The sequence below is a fragment of the Nelumbo nucifera genome, chromosome 3 (assembly GCF_055504915.1).
Source record: "Nelumbo nucifera cultivar China Antique chromosome 3, China Antique-T2T, whole genome shotgun sequence".
Taxonomy (NCBI): Eukaryota; Viridiplantae; Streptophyta; class Magnoliopsida; order Proteales; family Nelumbonaceae; genus Nelumbo; species Nelumbo nucifera.
The window spans coordinates 58,991,306-59,010,577 of NC_142651.1; the positions used below are offsets into that span (position 1 = coordinate 58,991,306).

At 34.4% G+C, this 19,272-nt stretch overlaps 1 protein-coding gene across 6 annotated transcripts in view; it reads left to right on the forward strand.

The window, feature by feature from the left end:
* Positions 1 to 6,019, forward strand: part of LOC104602158 (uncharacterized) — a 29,677-nt gene extending 23,658 nt beyond the window's left edge. For 3 of the 6 annotated variants that reach the window (XM_088901931.1, XM_088901933.1, XM_088901932.1), the window contains exons 5-7: positions 3,142 to 3,403; positions 3,501 to 3,835; positions 4,002 to 6,019. In XM_088901931.1, the coding sequence (XP_088758057.1) occupies positions 3,142 to 3,403; positions 3,501 to 3,835; positions 4,002 to 5,609 (2,205 nt within the window). In that variant the 3' untranslated portion in view covers positions 5,610 to 6,019. The remainder of the gene's footprint in view (positions 1 to 3,141; positions 3,404 to 3,500; positions 3,836 to 4,001) is intronic. The other 3 variants (XM_010265750.3, XM_010265751.3, XM_088901934.1) reach the window with 2 other exon arrangements.
* The last annotated feature ends 13,253 nt before the right edge of the window (positions 6,020 to 19,272 follow it).

Below are 19,272 nucleotides of genomic sequence, written 5' to 3' on the forward strand. Positions count from 1 at the left end.
TAGATGTGCGTGTGCAAGGCTGGCCAGAAAACGCGCTTGTCGACAGTTTTGTTGGTGGACTCAGGGAAGAATTGCGGCTGGAGGTAAAAGCCATGCAGCCCACCACCGTTCTTGAAGCAGCAGCATTAGCTCGACTACATGAAGACAAACTGAATCGGGCAAGAAGGATTAATCAACCTCTGGGAGCTGCGATCATACCAGGTATACCAAACCTAGAACCAGGTATCTTGGGTAAACTGGAGCCCAGATCAGGAGTAGGAATCACAAGCAAGGACGCCAACTCTGGTTCAGGCCCTGGCTCAGCCAAGAGGTTAACCTGGGCTGAGATGCAAGCCCGACGGGAAAAGGGCCTTTGTTATGCATGTGGAGACAAATTCGGGCTGGGCCATCGCTGTAAGATCCCTCAAGTTTTCTTCCTTCAACCTGAAACCGAATATGTCGAGCAATCAACAGACATTGAAGAGCCAATGGACAACCAAGAATGGGGGCAATGGACAAAGGAATACCCGGAAGTATCCCTGCAAGCCTTGACCGGTCTTGCTTCTTCTCAAACTATGAGAGTAATCGGACTGGTACAAGGGCGCCATGTGTCAGTTCTGATAGACAGTGGCAGCACTCTCAATTTCATTACCCAAACATTGGTCAAACAACTAGGGATTCTGGTCCAACCATGTACAGCCTTTTGGGTGCATGTAGCTAATGGGAGCAACCTGGTGTGCGATAGTACGTGCACAGAATTAAAGAAGAAGATACAAGGACATGAGTTCGAGGTAGATCTGCACCCCCTGGAAATCAGTGGAGCAGATGTAGTTCTCGGAGTCCAATGGTTAAGGCAACTAGGGCCCGTGATATGTGATTGGGCATGTCTCACCATGGATTTTCAAGTGGGCAGCTCACAGGTGCATATTCAAGGGCAGCTGTCCAAGGGTCCAGGACCTATTAGTCTCGCCTCCCTAAGGACATTTGTTAAACCAGATAGAGTTAATAGCAAACTATAAAACATAAAAAGAGTTTAGAGTGAGACAATTCATTTGAATCTTGTTCGGGACATCTAATTTCTTAATATATATTCTGGGAAATAAGACTTATCTATTTCAGGCATTTTTTCATAGACATGTTTATTAATTAACATCTTTCTTTGTTTCTTTTTAATTTTTTTCTTTTCATTTACTGGAGGACAGAAAATTTTATTAGTACATAAAGCAAGAATGTGCCTGGAAAAAGGATAGGTAATCTTCAAGGAGAACAAAATAATATCAGTAAAAAAAATCAAATTACAAAAAGAAAAGAGGGATTTATCCAGAAAGATAGCATCCTAATTCCTCCCAATATCCATCCTATTGAGATCCTTCAATTTTTTTTTTCAAAATCAAAACACATCCACACCCTGCACTATCAGAGCCAGTCCTTGGGAGGGGCTGGGATGCGTTATCAAATATTATTTTATTTCTCCATTTTCTTATCCCTAATAATATGCCAAATGGGATTATATTCCATAAAATTCAACCTTTAGGTCTAAAGGAAATTGAATCCACACCTAATCCATGAAATGCTTGCAGAGTTTGAAGATTTTCTGACTACCAGTTATATATATTGGCTAAGCTTGTAGGCATAGGAACATCAGCCCTAGGCAGATCAGGGCCAAAAGGACAATCTTCAAATTCTGCAAGAGGCTGAATTTCCTTTGGGTCGGGAAGGATCTCTAGGGCTGTGATGTTCGTTTTAATTTCCTAAATAATGCATATCACAATTTCCATGTTGGACATAGTCATATCATGCGAGAATTTGAAATCGGGGAATCTTATTTTGGAAACAATACAGTGACTTAGTTTTCCCAGAGTGTAAAATCTGCAATGCAGATTTTGTTTCTCCATATAGATTGTTTTCCTAGCATTTTAAGGGGGACAAAATCCTGTAAATCTGGGGTTACATTTCATTGGGAAAAGCACAAAAAAAACCAGTTTTAAATTGGGATTTTATCCCAAATGGTTATTGTTATAGCTGATCATATTCAAATTTAGTGGTTTGAACCTATGTGATTCATGCTTAATTGAACTGAAAGCTAATGAAGCATATTAGATGCCTTTTCATATTCATCAAGATAGCCAGCTAGGAAGAGATTTAAGATATTATCTTATCTATTTCCATGTAATTCTTGAGAAGATAGCCAGCTAGGAAGAGATTGCCAGTTGCAAATTCACTTCTAGAGGAGGTTCTCAAGATAAATTTTAAACATAACAGTGAACTTAAAAAAGAAAAAAGAAAAATAGAAATTAATCCTCTTTTTGTACTCTCATTTCGTTGCTCCTGGAACATAGTTTTCAAGGTGACAAGGGGATGCCTAGTCGCCTAGGCAATGAGTTTTTTAAAATAAGAAATGTAAATCCTAGGGTAGTTCCTTAGGTTTCATTGGAACTAGTATCTATATTTAATTAATAGTTGGCAATAATCCTCATGACATAAGTATAAATCTCACATAAAAACATAGAAAATCAACATATTTATGAGAAGAGAAGAAGAAAGAAAAGAAAAGAAAACCTAGAAAATATAGAGGCTGAGCCCTTGTTTTGTCCTAGGAGGACAAGGATGAGGTGGAAGAAATTTAAAAAAAAAAAACTTACAAAAAAGAAACCAAAAAAAAACTTAGAGAATTAAAAGGAGAAGGGGTGGACCCTTTATCTTTGTCTTAGAAAAAAGAAGAGAAATAATAAGAAGAAAAGACATACCTCGGTTGCTTTATGTATTGATTGGATAGAACCTTCAAGTTATTCCTTAATGGTTCAAGTTTTGAAGTCCTAAAAGGTTCAAGACAATGTCCACTGACTTGTGTATTGGTCAAACCAAAACAAACAGGAAAATCATAAAAAGAAACTAGTATGAGAATTATAAAAAATATTATAAACCGACAAAGTTAAGTTTAATAATTTCTACTGTAATGGTATAATATTATAAAATAAAGAATATAGAAATATCATGTGGCCCTTGTACAAAAAATTTCCAAGGGTGCCTTGTTGCCTCGACAACTATGTCAAGGAAATAATTATTCATTAATTCTATAACAGTGCCAAGCATATGAGCCAACAGCAGTGTGGACGTGGATACATACTGGAAAACAAGTTACCAACTGTTGAATATGTGCAGGGTGTGAGTTCCACCATGCACCCCAAAATTCCTTCAGACACCCAAGAAGATCAACCTATAAAATGTACAAAAACATCCTCGAAGGAAACAGTTGTCATGGTAAGGAAAAGAAAACAGTTCGATCTACCCAAGATTACTAATACTGGAGACAAAACTCAAATCATTTTAAATGATGGTGTGAATGGAACTGTGAAGCCTGTTGTTGGTCTTTTAGGAGATCGAGACACCATGGGCCAAATGGATCCACCTGTATCACTTCCTGGTATGTTGGGTCTAGACTAAATTGAAAAACACTATATTAGAACATTTACTTAAAGGAAATTCCAGTAGACTGATGCTGTTGTCATCTGATGAGACAGGTTCACATGATATGATAGGACCAAGCTGCTGCAAAACTAATGAATCTGCATCTGGAAGTTCTCTTGAATTTCCAAATTGCTCAAATAATGCCATTTATTTACACAAAAAGGTTACTCATAAAGGCAAATGTTTGAAGTTTTTGGAACTTGTTGATAAGACAGTGGAGAAGAGGCAATCTTCAAATCAAACGCTGGTGGGTAAATGCACATGCATTAATAGGGATGAAAGTGGCAGTAGCTACAAGGGTTATCGAACAACTTCCACTTTGCTGCCAATCGATATTTCTTCACAGGATCACTATCAGCAGGCAGATATTGATGTATTGTTTCCTCTGGTGCCTTTTTCCGTCTATTATCCTGCATAATCATTCCTATACTGTATCCTTCATCTATAGTCACCTTTAGACATAGATCAATTTGGAATTGCCTACATTTCAATAGTGATTTTTTTTCTCTTTACTTGTTGAGTCTATTGAAATAGCATATGTTAATTATGTGCAGAGCTTTCCAGAAGACAATATCAATGAGATGACTCCAGTAGTCTGCATTCCACCAGAACCAACCGATTGTGCAGATTTTAAAGGGAAAATTTTTCCTACTCAGTCAGGGAAAGATGATAATCAGTGCAAACAAATATTAACAAAATCTTTCCTATGCCATCCCCATTTTCTTGGTTTATCTCTGCAATCAGAGCCTGCAACTGCAGTTGATGTCTCAGAGGGTTGCTCCTCTGTATCTTCATTTCCAAATTTCATTCTTAAACAAAGAGGATCTATTCAGAATTTGCTGCCCCAACCTGGTTCGGACCAGTCAAGGCACAAGTTGATGCTCGACAGTTCTGTAGCAAGAGGAAGAGCATTAAAGGGAAGCATGGCTTGTTCATCAGATAAGCTCCAGGGATACAAAACTGCATGGTCAGAAGAGGAATTAGATTTTCTTTGGATAGGAGTAAGGAGACATGGAAGGGACAATTGGGAAGCCATGTTACGTGACTCAGGGCTGCATTTCTCAACATGGAGGGTGGCAAAGAACCTGGAAGAGAAGTGGGATGAGGAACAATCTAAGCTTTTGAATGGTGCACTTTTTCAACCACTGAGGTTGGCAAGTCAACAAGTCACTCCAGGCACTGACAGTGGCTTATGGACGAAGGAGACACTAGAGGGTAACGGTCATGGGAACTTTTACACCAATAGTCATAGAATTGAAATACCTGATGTTCTTTTAGATGAAACTCAACTTTCTCTTGGAGATGTGTATTCCCAAAGAGATCGAAATATCCCAAAGAGAATTCTATCCAATTTCCCGATCTCAACTCCTAGTCACCAATCACTGGCAGAACATAACTGTCTAGACAGAGTTTCTAGTGTAAGGAGTAGCTCAAGAAATTTTCTTCCAAAAATTGGAACTAAGCAAGTCAAGAAACATTCTCAGTGCCAAAGGAATCAGTCATCTTCAGACAGAAAATGTGCAACATATGGTAGTGATCAGTTTCCCATCCTTCAGCAGAAACCTATTGATAGAACAGCAAATTATGGGCTGCAAAATGCAGAGTTGCTTGATCATGGGGAAGAAAGCAAAGGAACTTCAAATTATTCCCCATCTTCAGATTTTCCACCATCTGGTTTTCCCCCAAAAGTCAGTTTACCTCATTGGCTCAAAGAAGCTGTAAATATTCCTCCAAGGCCAATAGAGTCACCACTAACTTCAGCTATTCCACCCACCAAGCAGTTGTCAAGTTTTCTTTACAATGACCAACAACAGGCTGTCCTTCCTTTTTCCAGCCCTGATGCACTGCCATTCCAACCAAAAGATTCTCAAGGGCTAAAGATGAACAGAATCAATAACAAGTTCATTGGTCTAAGGGAACCTGAAACATTGCCACCTATTGCCTGCTCTTTTCTGGGAACTAGATTCAGTCATCATTCTAGCATGAGTTCAAACTCTCTAATGTCTGAATTTGAAAATCAAAACTTAAATATTGGTGCAGATAAACTGAATCTTACATGTTCACACCTAGTTAAAACCAAACCAGATGACTTGGTCCTCAACGACAATGATGCTTCTTCTGAAGAAACCATATCGGATGATCAAAATGGTAGGCCACAATAGGTACTTCTCACAATCCCAAGTAACAGATGATTTTGCAAATAAACTTGCGAAATTGTAGTCAATCATAGAAGGGTATTGTTATTAATGCAAGTAAGTTCTTTTTGTTTTTTGATTCTTGTTGGATATTTGCAAGTATCCTTGCTAATATCATATAAGGGTTTTGCCAATTCCCTGTACAGTTGCAAATGTATATTGTAAATGAAAAATGAGAAGGATTTCAACTTCTTTTCCATACTCCAAGATTTGAGACACCTAATTGTTTCTAGGCATTCTGTCAATTACCTGTAAAGAGCGCCCAAAGGTTTATGAGCAAAAACCAAATAAGCTTTATATGCATTTTGTTGACAGAACCCCTTTTTGATATGCAAAAGAAGTCTCCTCTAATTATTGATTGATTTTTCTTTGTAGTACATGAATGTGTGGTATCTATTGTTTTAGCATCAGAGCTCCATACAATTTTGACTCGAACAAGACGAATCTTGTACAGACTGCCGGAGATCTTACTCAATTCAATGCATTTACACATCATATTATCGTTAATCGTCAGTCGTCACTATGTGGTACGTTACTAATTTCATGAGCATTTGCCATGATCCATTGGATCGAATCAAACAAAACGCTCAAAGATTTCAATCACTGCATCTCCTAGCCTAACCAATGACGTGCAAAGAATCAGGATCAAAACCTTTCGTCTTCCGTAGAATTTGGTTTTGATTGGTTTTAAGCCCTGACGCCGCGTTAAAGCCTTTTTCACAGGGTTTAATTTTCCAGACTTAACCATCAAGTGAAAGTTATTAACTAGGGATGACAAGCCATGATGTCCATCAGTCCATGACAAGAAGTTAACAAAGAAAATGTTATAGTTAATGTTGTCTTTCCTTTGGACAAGAAAGAGGGCTGAAAAAATGGCCCTCCGAGTATGAAAGTTTTGTTCTTTCATCTAATGTTGGAGTTGGGGGTAATCTGGACTCATTTTTCGTCACTACAGCCTGTTTCAGCGATCAGCCCACTTGCTGCTAACACATTGTTACTGCAATTGATTTTTCGAGCCCTGATCTCCTGAAAGCAAAAACTCTAAGAGAACAGCTTGTAGTCACACATCAGGAATGTCTTCAGTACATATATGCTAATTTCATGGGAAGATGTTCCTAATGTGCAATTGTATGGGGTTCGGATTGGCTTGGCTCCCCACATAGAACTTCTCAGCATGCATTGTAAGGGTGTTTATGGGTCGGGTTGGGTCAGTTTGAGTCATTTTCTTCAACCGATCCAACCTAGTCAGTTTACTTATTGACTAAACTGAAACCGACCGACCCAAACATGAAGGGTCGGGTTGGGTCGGTTTAGTCAGTTTTTATATATATTTTAAACTAAAATATCTATTTATATTTAAGTTTATTTCTTTTTAGTTTTTATGCAAAATCAAAATATATATTTAAATTAATTAGTTTTTATGCAAAACTGATTTTTTTGTCAATATATATTTAAATTTATATAAAACTGAATTAAATACTGTACCATTGTATTATATTTGTATTGGTTTTACGTTTTTAGTTTTTATCATAAATAACTATTTTTTTCAAAGTTCAAACAAAACACAAATAAAATATATCAACATTTAACATATAGGGTAGGGACTAATTAATAATTACTTAAACATATAGGATCGGTTCGGTTTGGCTGGGTTTCGATTTTCATACATGAAAACTGAAACCGAATCGATTTGTCGGTTTATTTTTTTATACAAACTGAAACCGACCCGTAATTTTGAAAAACCGACCAACTTGGATTGGATCGGGCCAGTTTGGTCGGCTTGACATTTAATGTGAACACCCCTAATGCATTGGGAACATCTCCCGTGCTTGTTATGAGGAGAGGTTCTCAATGAACATCTCCCTTGGAGTCCATTTCTTCCTTTTCTCAGGTCAGCCAACTCTTCATATGTTGTTGGACATCCATTCTTCTCTTCACAACATCTATGGCAATTATATCTCCATTTTCAATCAGACCAATTGGACCGCCTTCCAGAAAAAAGTATTGTAACCTGTTTGTTAGCCAAAGAACAGTAAGATCGATCATTTACTTCACTTATATATTAGTATACTAGTGGGGCCCTGTGCGCATGGGAAAATCAAAAGTTGATTAATTTTATTAAATTGGAAAATTTAACAATTTTCATATTTATTGGTAATTTACATTGGTTTTTAATATTTATTGGGAAATTTAATTTATTGATTTCCATAAAATAATTTTCATGGTTTTGATAATTTAATTAGTGAAAGTTAATTTAAAGAAAATCTAATTTACTGAATTATTTTATATTTTCAGTAATTAATTATTCATAAATATTTAGTGTAAATAATTTACTCTAATAATTATTATCAGTTTTAGAAAACAAATTTACTCAAATAATTTATTAAACGAATTTTCAGAAAATGAATTTACCAAAATTAAATTCATTTCAGAAAATTATCATTAAATTATTAAATTATTTACATTATAATTAAATTATTTAAATTATAATTAAATTAATTAATCATTTACAATAACAGTAATTATTAAATTATTCTTCAGACTATATAATTACAGTAATTACTAGTTATTTTTCAGATTGTTTTTCTAAAATATATTTTTTCAGATATTTATTTAATTATTTTCAGAAAATTGTTTAATTGTGATATTTTATTGCAATACCTAATTTTCACAAAGTTATTTTCAGAAAATATTTTATTCTGATTATGTTATTCGAGTATTTAATATTCAGAAATTTAATTAACTCTAATAATTAGTTTCTTGAAAATTAAATTTAAAAAATCGTACTTAAAAGACAATGTTATAATAAATATTTAATTAATTAACAGTTATTTTTAGCAATTTTTATAAAATCTCTACTAATAATTTACCATTAATTAACTATTAATTATATTAAATTTAATATTCATTAACAGCTATTAATTAAAGTTAATAATTTTATCATTGTTAACAGTAATAAATCATTTGTTGCTAATTATTGTTAATTATTACCGTTACTTAAATTTATGCTAATAGTAAATTAAGTTAATCAAACAGCTAATTAAGTGATAATTGTAACCTTATGTTATGAATTGATTGATTGATCCGAGGAATAGTAACACTAATTAACATATACGCGGGTGGGGCTGTAAGTCCGACCCATGTGTCTTGTCTTCTTGACCCGATACTATCCTATAGTATTCGCTTGAAGTTTCGAAATAGCGATCGCAATAGCATATTAGGGTTCATAAAATTTCACCTTTTGGCACCCTAGTGTGGTAGCTTAAATTTAAAAGCCGACCAAATGATGTAAAAAAATTGCAAAAAATCTCAAGTTTGTTCAACGACACACCTGTTTTGTTTTTGAGAAGGAGAATGGGGAGGAACCCCTAGCCAAATACATACCAGTAACATAGCTTCGTTGATCCCTGAAACTGGTGCCTGTGAAACAATGCTGTTGATCCTCGAAATTGGCTTCCAAAAACAAACTCAATCCTAGAAACACAACAAAAGCGTTGAGATGGAGTGAAGTCCAATATGTTCGGTGTGAAGAAATTTGGTCTGCCTCTATTTTGTATGTCAAGCTTTGTTCACGATCAAGACCCCTCTGTTGTCATGTTAAATTCGATCAAATGGTCCCTCTGTTTTCACGTTAAACTCAGAAAGATCAAGTTCTCGAGCTTTGAATCTCTAAATGTCCCCTTTGTTCTCACTTTGAACGGAAAGAAGTTTTCTCGTTAAATTGGGTTCGCCAAGTATAGAGCAGAGAAAGAGTTTTTGTTAGTAATCTATATCTAAGTATATCTATAATCTATAAATATATACTTAATGACACGTGTTTCTCTCTTCCTTCTCTCTCTTCTTCTACCTCTCTCCCAATATAATTGATTCTATAATATTTAAAAATTACAAAAATGCTACATACAAAACAAATACATCTTCTTTACTTTGCCATGTAACATACAATTATTTATTATTATTATTATTATAATAAAATGCCATCTTTCTTTGCCATCCTATAAATAAAATGCCATCTTTCTTTCCTATTCTCTGCCTCATTTTTATTCATTCATTTATTTATTATTATTATTATTATTATTATCTAAACATTTATTTATTCATACAATTAAATAAATTATTTATTTTAATAAAATAAAGGAGATGTCACATTGAAAGAGAGATTTTAATAATAAATATTTATTTATTTATTTTACTAAATTATTTATTTATATAAAAATAATTCACTAACAAATTATTCTCTCCCCTCGAGCCCAATATTTAGGGCTGCCAATGGGTCGGATCTGGTTTGAGATAGCCTATATCATTCCCATCCCAAAAAACTTATTTATTTATTTTATTCAATTTAATAAAATATTATATAAACATTAATTTATTTAAGAAAAATTAGGGCTGAATCAATAGGTTGGGTCTATCCTAATGGAGCTAAATTGACTGAACATAATTATAACGGTTTTGGCAAGGTTTTAAAAATCGACCCGAAAACAGAACCATTCTAGCTACCGGTTTCCGGGTCAGTGGTTCAACCGTCCGGATCGAACGGTTCGGACGGTTTGCATATTAGGGCAAATGTTTGTATGAGATTTCCCTGATATGCAAACCTCATATAAGAAAGAAGAGATGTCGGCTGAGAAAGTTAGAAAGTAGAAGGAGAAAGGAGAACTGTTGGCTGAGAAAGAGAAAAAGAAAGAAGAAGAAAGAAGGAGAGAAGGAGGGAAAGAGAGAAGGAGGGAAGAAGAAGGAAAAGGAGGAGGATGATTGGATGCTCACCGGCGACGATAGCGGCAACGGCGATGGCGAGGCGGTGGCAAAAGATACAATCTGAGATATGAGTTTTTGGATCTCAAATCTGAGATCTAAGTTCTCGGATCTCAGATCTGAGATCGATTTCTCTAAAACACCCGTTTCTTCTTCTTCTCTTTGTGCTAGATCCCAGATCTACAACTACAGTAATTATTAAATTATTTAAATTATAATTAAATTACTTAATCATTTACGTATCATGAAGCAATGAAAAACCTTAAGGGTGGTTGCTATGGCATTGATCTAAGATTGAAGAAAAGTAGAGAACTAATATCTGGATTCAAGAAGCAAGAAGAGGTTTCACCTGTAAACTTGGGTAGGTTGGGGGGGATGAAACAAATCTATGACAAATGTTCCAGTGGAATAAGTTAAATGTAAGTATACCTTCCCAAGACCTGCTCCCATTATTGCACTTATTGGTGTTAGCATTTAGGGCATTCCTGGACCTCCCTTGCGTCCCTCTCCTCTAATGACGACAACTACTTGCCCTGGAAAGTGATATAGATGATACAAGCAATAAATCATTCAAGAGTTATACAATTAACTTTAGATAGAAAAGTAAGTTTGAAATGGGCTCTGTGAAGGTGTGACATGGTCTATATATACTAAAACTCAGAATCTCATAGAACAGCAATAAATCTGATTTTCCTTTATGCAGAAAATGTTGAGCTATGGAGAAGGACATATTCATAAAATGAGCATAATATATGAGTGGAAAGATGCTAAGATTTGAAACTAAAAAATGTGAGAATTCAAAACCTAGAATTAACTCCAACAGGTAACAAAAAAATAAACAAAAAAAAAAGAGTTCATTTTTACAGTTTTGGATATTCTGATGGCACCAGTGAGAGTTGAACATGATCTCTATAATGGATCACAAATAGTTGGAAAGTTGAATTGCAAGGGGACCAAAGACAAGACATTAGGACATTGCAACAAAGAAATAACAAATAAGGCCAGTTTGACAAGATAGGAAATTAGTTTCAACTGCCATATATAATTTAACATTGCCTTGAAGAGAAAGGATTAATTCATTTACATGATACTTTACAAGAAAGGTGCAAGAATTTAATCAATCATTTTTTGATAGCCTGTTCACATGTATTGATCACTAAGGCCAATTTCTTCCCTAATACAAGAATGTTCCTATATTGAGCCATACCATATTACAAAAACATGAAAATGGAAATCCATCAATCAGGTGGTTATATTTTTTACATGGAAAGGGAAGAGCCCATCAAACTATAAAATCCTAAAATCAAAATATCAGTTTTTGCAGAACCCAATATTTAACTTTTTTTTCAGCTTTAAAACCACTTTCTTGGCTAACTGTACTGTTCAAAATAGAACTTATGTAGAACCTAATATCAGTTTTTGCATTTTCTTTACCTTCTTCTGAGGCAACAAATTTTCTACCATCTAGTAGGCCAACTACCTGGCTTTCCAGCATAAAAGTCCAACAACTTACTAATCAATTTGTTCTCAATAAAACATATTTCAAATGCAGCACCAAGAAATTACCCCAACCATGCATAAGCATACCTTATAATTTTGAGGGTGTTTGGAATTTTGGGTGTTTATTAAATAAACGCTGCCACATAGGCATCACTTCAGCATTTCTCTCGTTCTGTGAATCCGTACACATAGAGACTTGCAAAAGTAGACTTCAGTTTATGTGCATGCCTACCGTTGGGGGGAAGCTTCATTTTAGTGCTTCCCCTAATGGGTAGGCGTTTATTCACTGTTTTACTGATGTGGTGCCTAATGGCGCCTAAGTGTCAATAAACAGGTTCATTATTGCTTTTCTCGGTTTTTCAAACAAATCAAGTACAAAACATTTAGTCAATAAACATCCACGATTGCAAACACATACTTTGTTGGCTGCTACCGTAGACTTTTGGTTTTGTTTTTCTTGACTTTTGGTGTGAAGCAGTCCTCATACAAAGTAAGCCCGCCAATATGTTAAAACCTTAAAACTCATAGCTAGGATTCTCAGAGGTGGCTGCTACCGTAGACTCTTCTCCTTCAAAAAACAAGAGCAGTACCTGCAGCAAGCTTGCAGTCATTACATCAAAAGAAAATATGAATGCAGAATGATATGAAATATAATAGCAGAGAAAATATAGCCCTTCTTTTCCAGTAATTTTTCCACAGATCCCTCTGGTGCCAGGTTTTCCATATAATATCTGGATATGGATATGGCCTGTTGCCTTGATGGGGTTCTCTAATGGTCTTATAATTTGCTAAGTAAGTAGTAAAGAGAATAAGGTAGTAGTAAAGAAAATGTCAGTAAGGTGGAAGTATTCACCTTCAAAAGTGCACTAAGGACAGAAAGGGGAAAACAATTTGTACATTTTTAAATATCTACCATCTAACCTGTCCTTCAGCCATAACAAAACTTTAAGTCAACCCTTGCTCCAATTAAGAGGTAGCGAATGGTTGCAGGTGTTCTTCCAATCTGTAAGAATAAGTTTTTATCGGCCCAATTAGTAAAAGCTAAGAAGTACGAAGATAAGAAAAACAGGCCTGAAGATTTTCTGAAACCATAAAATGTTAAAGTTAATGCAATAATCTTCAAGTCGTGTAATACCAAAAAGCCTTAAATGAAATGGTAATAGACATATTTTAGCTACAACTGGTATTAAGCTACCTTCTATACATCCTCCATGACATACTTTAGATCTGCAAGGAAAGGCTTTTAAAAATCATCAAAGAGTCAATTACAGACCAACAGACCTGCCAAGGAGGGCATACCATGAAGAAACATTAAAGAAAGCACTTCAAGATATACATGGGAAAATCGTATTACTATTACTCTCCTTACTTTAGAGATAGAATAAGGAGGATATGTATGGGATGAAATACTCTCCTCACCAACGTATTTGACACGTATGGGACTCTATTCTCATATCGTTAAACCTCAGGGGGAGAAGGTTTTAGTAAAATACATCAGCAAGTTGACCCCGTGTGTGTATGTAGCTGATCCAGTTGACGACGGTGTAAAACTAAGTGCCGAGCAAAATGGAAATCTACCTCTACATGCTTCATTCGAGCCTTGAACATGGGATTGGAGGCAAGGTATAGAGCACCGACGTTGTCACACCAGACAATGGGCATAGTGTGTTGAGAAACATGGAGTTCTCGAAGGAGATGTTGCACCCAAATGATTTCTGTAACCCCAGTAGAAACAGCCCATAGCTCAACTTGGGTGGAGGATCGAGCAACAGTATGTTGTTTCTTTGCACTCCAAGTAATAAGATTGGGTCCAAGAAACAATGCCTTACCACTGATGGATCGCCTATCGTCCGGACACCCAGCCCAATTGGCATCTGTATGAATCTGAAGTTGAAAGGAAGTGGAAGGATGGATGTGCAACCATGAGAGATAGTACCCTTCAAAAAGCAAAAAATGTACGGTGCTGCAAGGAGCCCAGGTAGCGGATAGGATTAGGTAACAGGTCCCCAGAATCGTTAGGGAGATGGCAATTAGAATCCATGGGGGGTTGGCATGGGCCTAACATCAGCAAGATTGGCTTTCTTCAATAGGTCAACAATGTACTAGCGTTGAGAGAGGAACAAAGAGGTGGGTGTTCATGACACTTGAACGCCAAGGAAGAAGTGGAGATCCCCCAATCAATAGGTATATGGTGGTATGGAATCCCGTTGCAACAGATGAGAATATAATCGATAGAACCAGGCCTGTTTAAGCCCATACAAAGCTTTATGCAATTCGCAAACGAAGTTGGGCTAAGAAGGGTCAACAAAACTGGGTGGTTGGGCCATATAGATCTCCTTAAAAAGAAGCCCATGGAGAAACACTTTCTGAACGTCCAAACTGTTTGATGGGCCAATGATTAAACACAACAAGAGAGAGTATTGTATTTATTGTGATGGGTTTAGCCATTGGGCTGAAGGTCTAAGTGTAGTTATTCTATTATGTTCCAATACATGTTATCTTTATTCGTATAATTATCTTGAGATTAAAAACCACTTTTTAATATAAATGTAGATTTGAGAAATTATTTATTCTACTAATTTATAGAATATTAGTTTTGAATATTATTTTTTTATTTAGCTGGAATTGTTGAGCACAAATGTGAATGTTGGAAGTGATAAAATATTATGTTCTTTCTTTTATTATCATAAGGTGAAAGGTGGCCTAATGGATCAATGTACTCATGTGTTTATACGTGAAAAATGCAAATGCCGTGATTCAAACCCAACCTATCGTATTGATATTTAAATCCTTCCAATGGCATATCGGAGGAGTGCGTTTATACGTGAAAAATGCAAATACCATGATTCAAACTCAACCTATCGTATTGATATTTAAATCCTTCCAATGGCATATCAGAGGAGTGCACCCGTATTCACATTGGTGTATTTTTGATTGCTAGAGAAAATCAATATTCTTCTAATATTTGTTTGCTGATTTAGTTGTCTATTTACTTGTATTGTTTTCTATTTGTTGTGTTTCTAATCAGAAAGCAGTGTAAAGGGCCATCTCAAAAAAATTGTTGGCACTGCTTAAAAGGCTTCAAGGTAGTCTACAACTTGACAACTAGCAACCATGGAATGGAACCCTTGATTTTAAACCAAGATTCCTACTGATATCAGAATTTGTTGATGCCGACCTCCATCATTCAAATAATCTTCAGAAACTCAACAAATTTAGCTAAATATACCATTAAAACTTCAACAGGAGGCCTCGATTTAAAAATGAAATGAAGGAAAAAACATGAAACATACTATATTCTTTTAAAATAAGAGAACCAAAATATGCAGATAAATGAGTTCCGTCAACAAATCAAAATAAACTCTACAAACTGCCGCAACACCAATCGAGCTTGAAGCAGGGATGCATTTGACCACAATAATGAATAGAAGAATAAAATAAAAATTCCTAGTTTAATCTTTAATTTCTCCGGTGAAATTGCAGAAATGCACACAGGATGAATTGATCGGTTGTTGTCACCAAAATTTTTGAATCGATAAAGTAAAAAAAAGAAAAAGAATGCAAGATGGAAAGTAGCTGCAGCTTACCTAAATCTCAAGGAAGCAAAAGCTTTGTCTAGGAGGGAGAGATTGCAATTTGATTTGAAGTCCTCTCTCCTCTACTTATTTGAATTCACTGTCAACTCAAATCAGTCGAAGTGGTGGTGATACCAATGTTCCTTGGAGGGAGATTAAATTAAGGCCTCTGCTTTTTTCATATATTAGTAGAACGGCCCATGTGATGCACGGGGTATTTGATATTGATGGTGATGTATGACTATACTTTTATATCTCAGGCATAGATGAAAGTTTACAAACTGTTCAAGTCCTATGACAATTATATAATACATAAAAAAGACTATCCTCACAAAATGCCAAGATCTAAATTTTATAATATGCATATAATTTTGGTTGCAAATGCATTAGATTGAAACATTAGTGCATCAAATCAATGATAAAATTACATTCAACAACATTATATACAGATAAAGTTCATCCCAATGAAACACAAAATTTATGGAGAACAGAAGATGCCACTCTTAACCGATCTCCTGTTTTGTAATAACCTAAAACCTATGAAAATAATTACTATATATTAATGGTTAGAAGTAAACAAATCTATTATGCTAATTTACACAAGTAACCAATAAATAGCAGAAGTCGTTATCTAAGATGACTATTAAATGACTTACATTTAAGCCTAAAACATTTCCTTCTTACTTTTTAATTTAGAGGAGATAAAGAAATTAGTTGAAAGAAAAATTTATCAACCAACCACTAAAGTAACATGTATGCAAATACCTTCTAAGCATGTTGAGCACCTCTGCACATTTGTCCAAGAATAACACAATCGAACAATTCAAAATGTGTCACAGTGTTACATACGACTTAGGACATGAGTTGTAGGCCCTACTTAACAACTACACACATGATAACATACAATCCTAGTAGCCAAATGCCCTTACAAGACATGGGCCTAATTGACAAACATGTCGAAGGCTCATGAAATGAAATTTTTATATTTTCATTTTTCTGTAATTTATGGTTTTCTTTGTTTTTTGTGTTTTTTGTTATTTTTCATCAAATTTTATGATTTTCTACATGTTTTGTAATTTTTTTGCGTATTTCTTTGTTTTTTTTTGTAATTTATATTATTTTTTTTTTATTTTCTGTGTTTTTTATAATTATTTTGTAATTTTTATTTTTTCTTTAATTTTTGTTATTTCCTACATTTTACATCTTTATTTATATATTATGTATTTTTTGTAGTTATATTTTTCTAGAATTTATGTATTATGTGAAAAATTAATGGATTGGGTTATGGTAGGTTTGGGTTGAACCCAAAATGGGTCATTAGTGGGTTGATGGGTCAAGTGGGTTGGGTTAAAGCTCAACCCAAACCTAAGTACCTTACCCCCCAATTTCCTTTTAGAAACGACAATGTTTTTTTTTTTTTTGCCAAGAATTATCATGAACCCTCATATAGATTTGGTATGTCAGAATAACAAAAAAAACTAAGGGGGTAGAATTAGTATGAAAAATCAGGGTCTTTCGACCACACTAACTAAATCATTCTCATTTTTTATATATGGTAGTAGATATAAATTTTTATTTTATTCTACAATTTTTGTTCAATTTTCTATAATTTATGATTTTTCTTTCTTTTTTTTGTAATTTATTTTTTTCTTCAATTTTTATGATTTTCTATATTTTTTGTAATTTTCTCTCTGTATGAAAATGAAATACATAATGTGAGGTTTGGTAAATTACAAAAAGATGTAGAAAAATTAGACACATTTATGTAATCAAATTATTTTTGTTGATAATGAAAATGAAATACATAATATGAGGTTTGGTAAATTACAAAAAAAATGTAGAAAAATTAGACACATTTATGTAATCAAATAGAAAAATATGAATAAGGTTGTGAAATTCTCTTTTGACTAAAATACTCATTTTTTTTGAATTTAGTCAATTTTTTAATTGTGAGGTTCAAATCCATGTTTATGAGATGCAATTGGATATGCTGTTAATAGTATTTGATCAGATTTGAATATTCCCTGATTCGAATCCGATCCAATCCATTTGCATCCCTACCAAGTAGGTAGGCTTATCAATGATACCTGAAACTTCACAACTCAATTCAATTATCACATATTTGGATGAGGTGTTTATGTAATTAGATTTGAATTTTGCAATTTACATCCAATTAATAATAAAAAATATAAAATAAAGAAACAAAATATACATAAAAGTTTATAGGAAATTTTGGCTATATTATTACTATCATTTTTGTCATCTAGAATTGCCACATGCACGTGCATGCTTACTAGTAATTTTAACATTATAAAATACATGTTTCTTTAAAACTTACTCAAAAATGAAATTCTTCTATTTTAGGTGGCAAGTAAACAGTTTCAACCATCGAGGTCAAATGGGTAAACCCATGATGTTATAATTAAATAATAAAAATGAAAAAGATAAAAATACAAAAATTATAAAAAATACACATATTTTGTAAAACAATATTTGGTCACATCTCTAATATCACATATTCTTTATATTAAACAAAACTAAGTGTGATAAATAAAATTATTTTTATATAAAAAAATTTGAAAACATATTATTACTATGATGATGATCATCATCATTGAAATTGTTACATACAAATCATGTACATATTTGCTAGTCAATGCGATGATGTTAATGGCCCAGTTTATACGGGTTTGCCTCAACCCAAACCTGATTAACGCTGACCTAATGCAAACCCGATGGGGTTGGGTCAATGTGGGTTTGTTCACTAAACCCGGTTCACTGATCCCTAGATATTAGCATCACGCATGAATTATAAAGAATTCTTTTTTGTTTTAATTTTGCACCCATCTATACTTGGAAACACAAATGAAGAAACATGCATGTATCAAACTTACTATTCGGTTCAGGGATGAGTTACGTAATTGAAGGGTTTTTTCATTTTTTTTGGAGTTATGTTTCAATTATGTTGGTTAGAAGGAGATCACCATTTTTCTTGGTACAAATTAGGTTCTTAGTTTAATTACAAAGATCTTAATTTTTCATATTGATATATATTAATTATCATTAACTAAAATATTTAATACATAGGTACAATATTGTAAGCACGCTCAATTAGCAATTAATAAATATTCTGAGAATTGTATGAAAAGTTTTTTTCTAGGCTGGGGAATTTTAAGGTACAGGTGTCAAAAAATTTTCTAACTACCTACTCATCATGTATAACTACTCTATGATGATCGGGACCCTAAAATTTTAGGCCTTAGTTCAGCCATGTAGTCATTCAAATCAAAAGAATCCTAACTGATTTCCAATGTGTGACTATAGTGATGTCAGGGTAGGGTTCTGGTGTGTAAGATTTGAACTAATTTGCAATCCAGATTTCCTACAAGCTACCACAGGACACTATAATCCACATAAATGCTAACATGCAAATACATTGGGGTTGGTGCCCCACATGTACGTCTCAGTGTGTATTAGAACATCTTCTGGAGATGTTTCCAATAATACATGGTTGTAATGTGTTGTGAGGCGCTCCTAGGGCATGCTCAGTGGGGTGCCAATACGAATACGAATTCATAAGTGAGATGTTCTCAATGTGATGTAGGTTTCATAGGATTCTGATGGCCTGCCTATATAGGAGTTCCAAACTGATCAATTTCTATATCCTCTATGTGTATATACGATCACAACAGAAATTCTTATACTACAAACTCATGAAAGTGGAAGAAGGAGCCAACTAGGAAAGGGGCTGGCTATGAAAACAGCTGCCACCAACATGACCACAAAGGGTAGGTGATTTC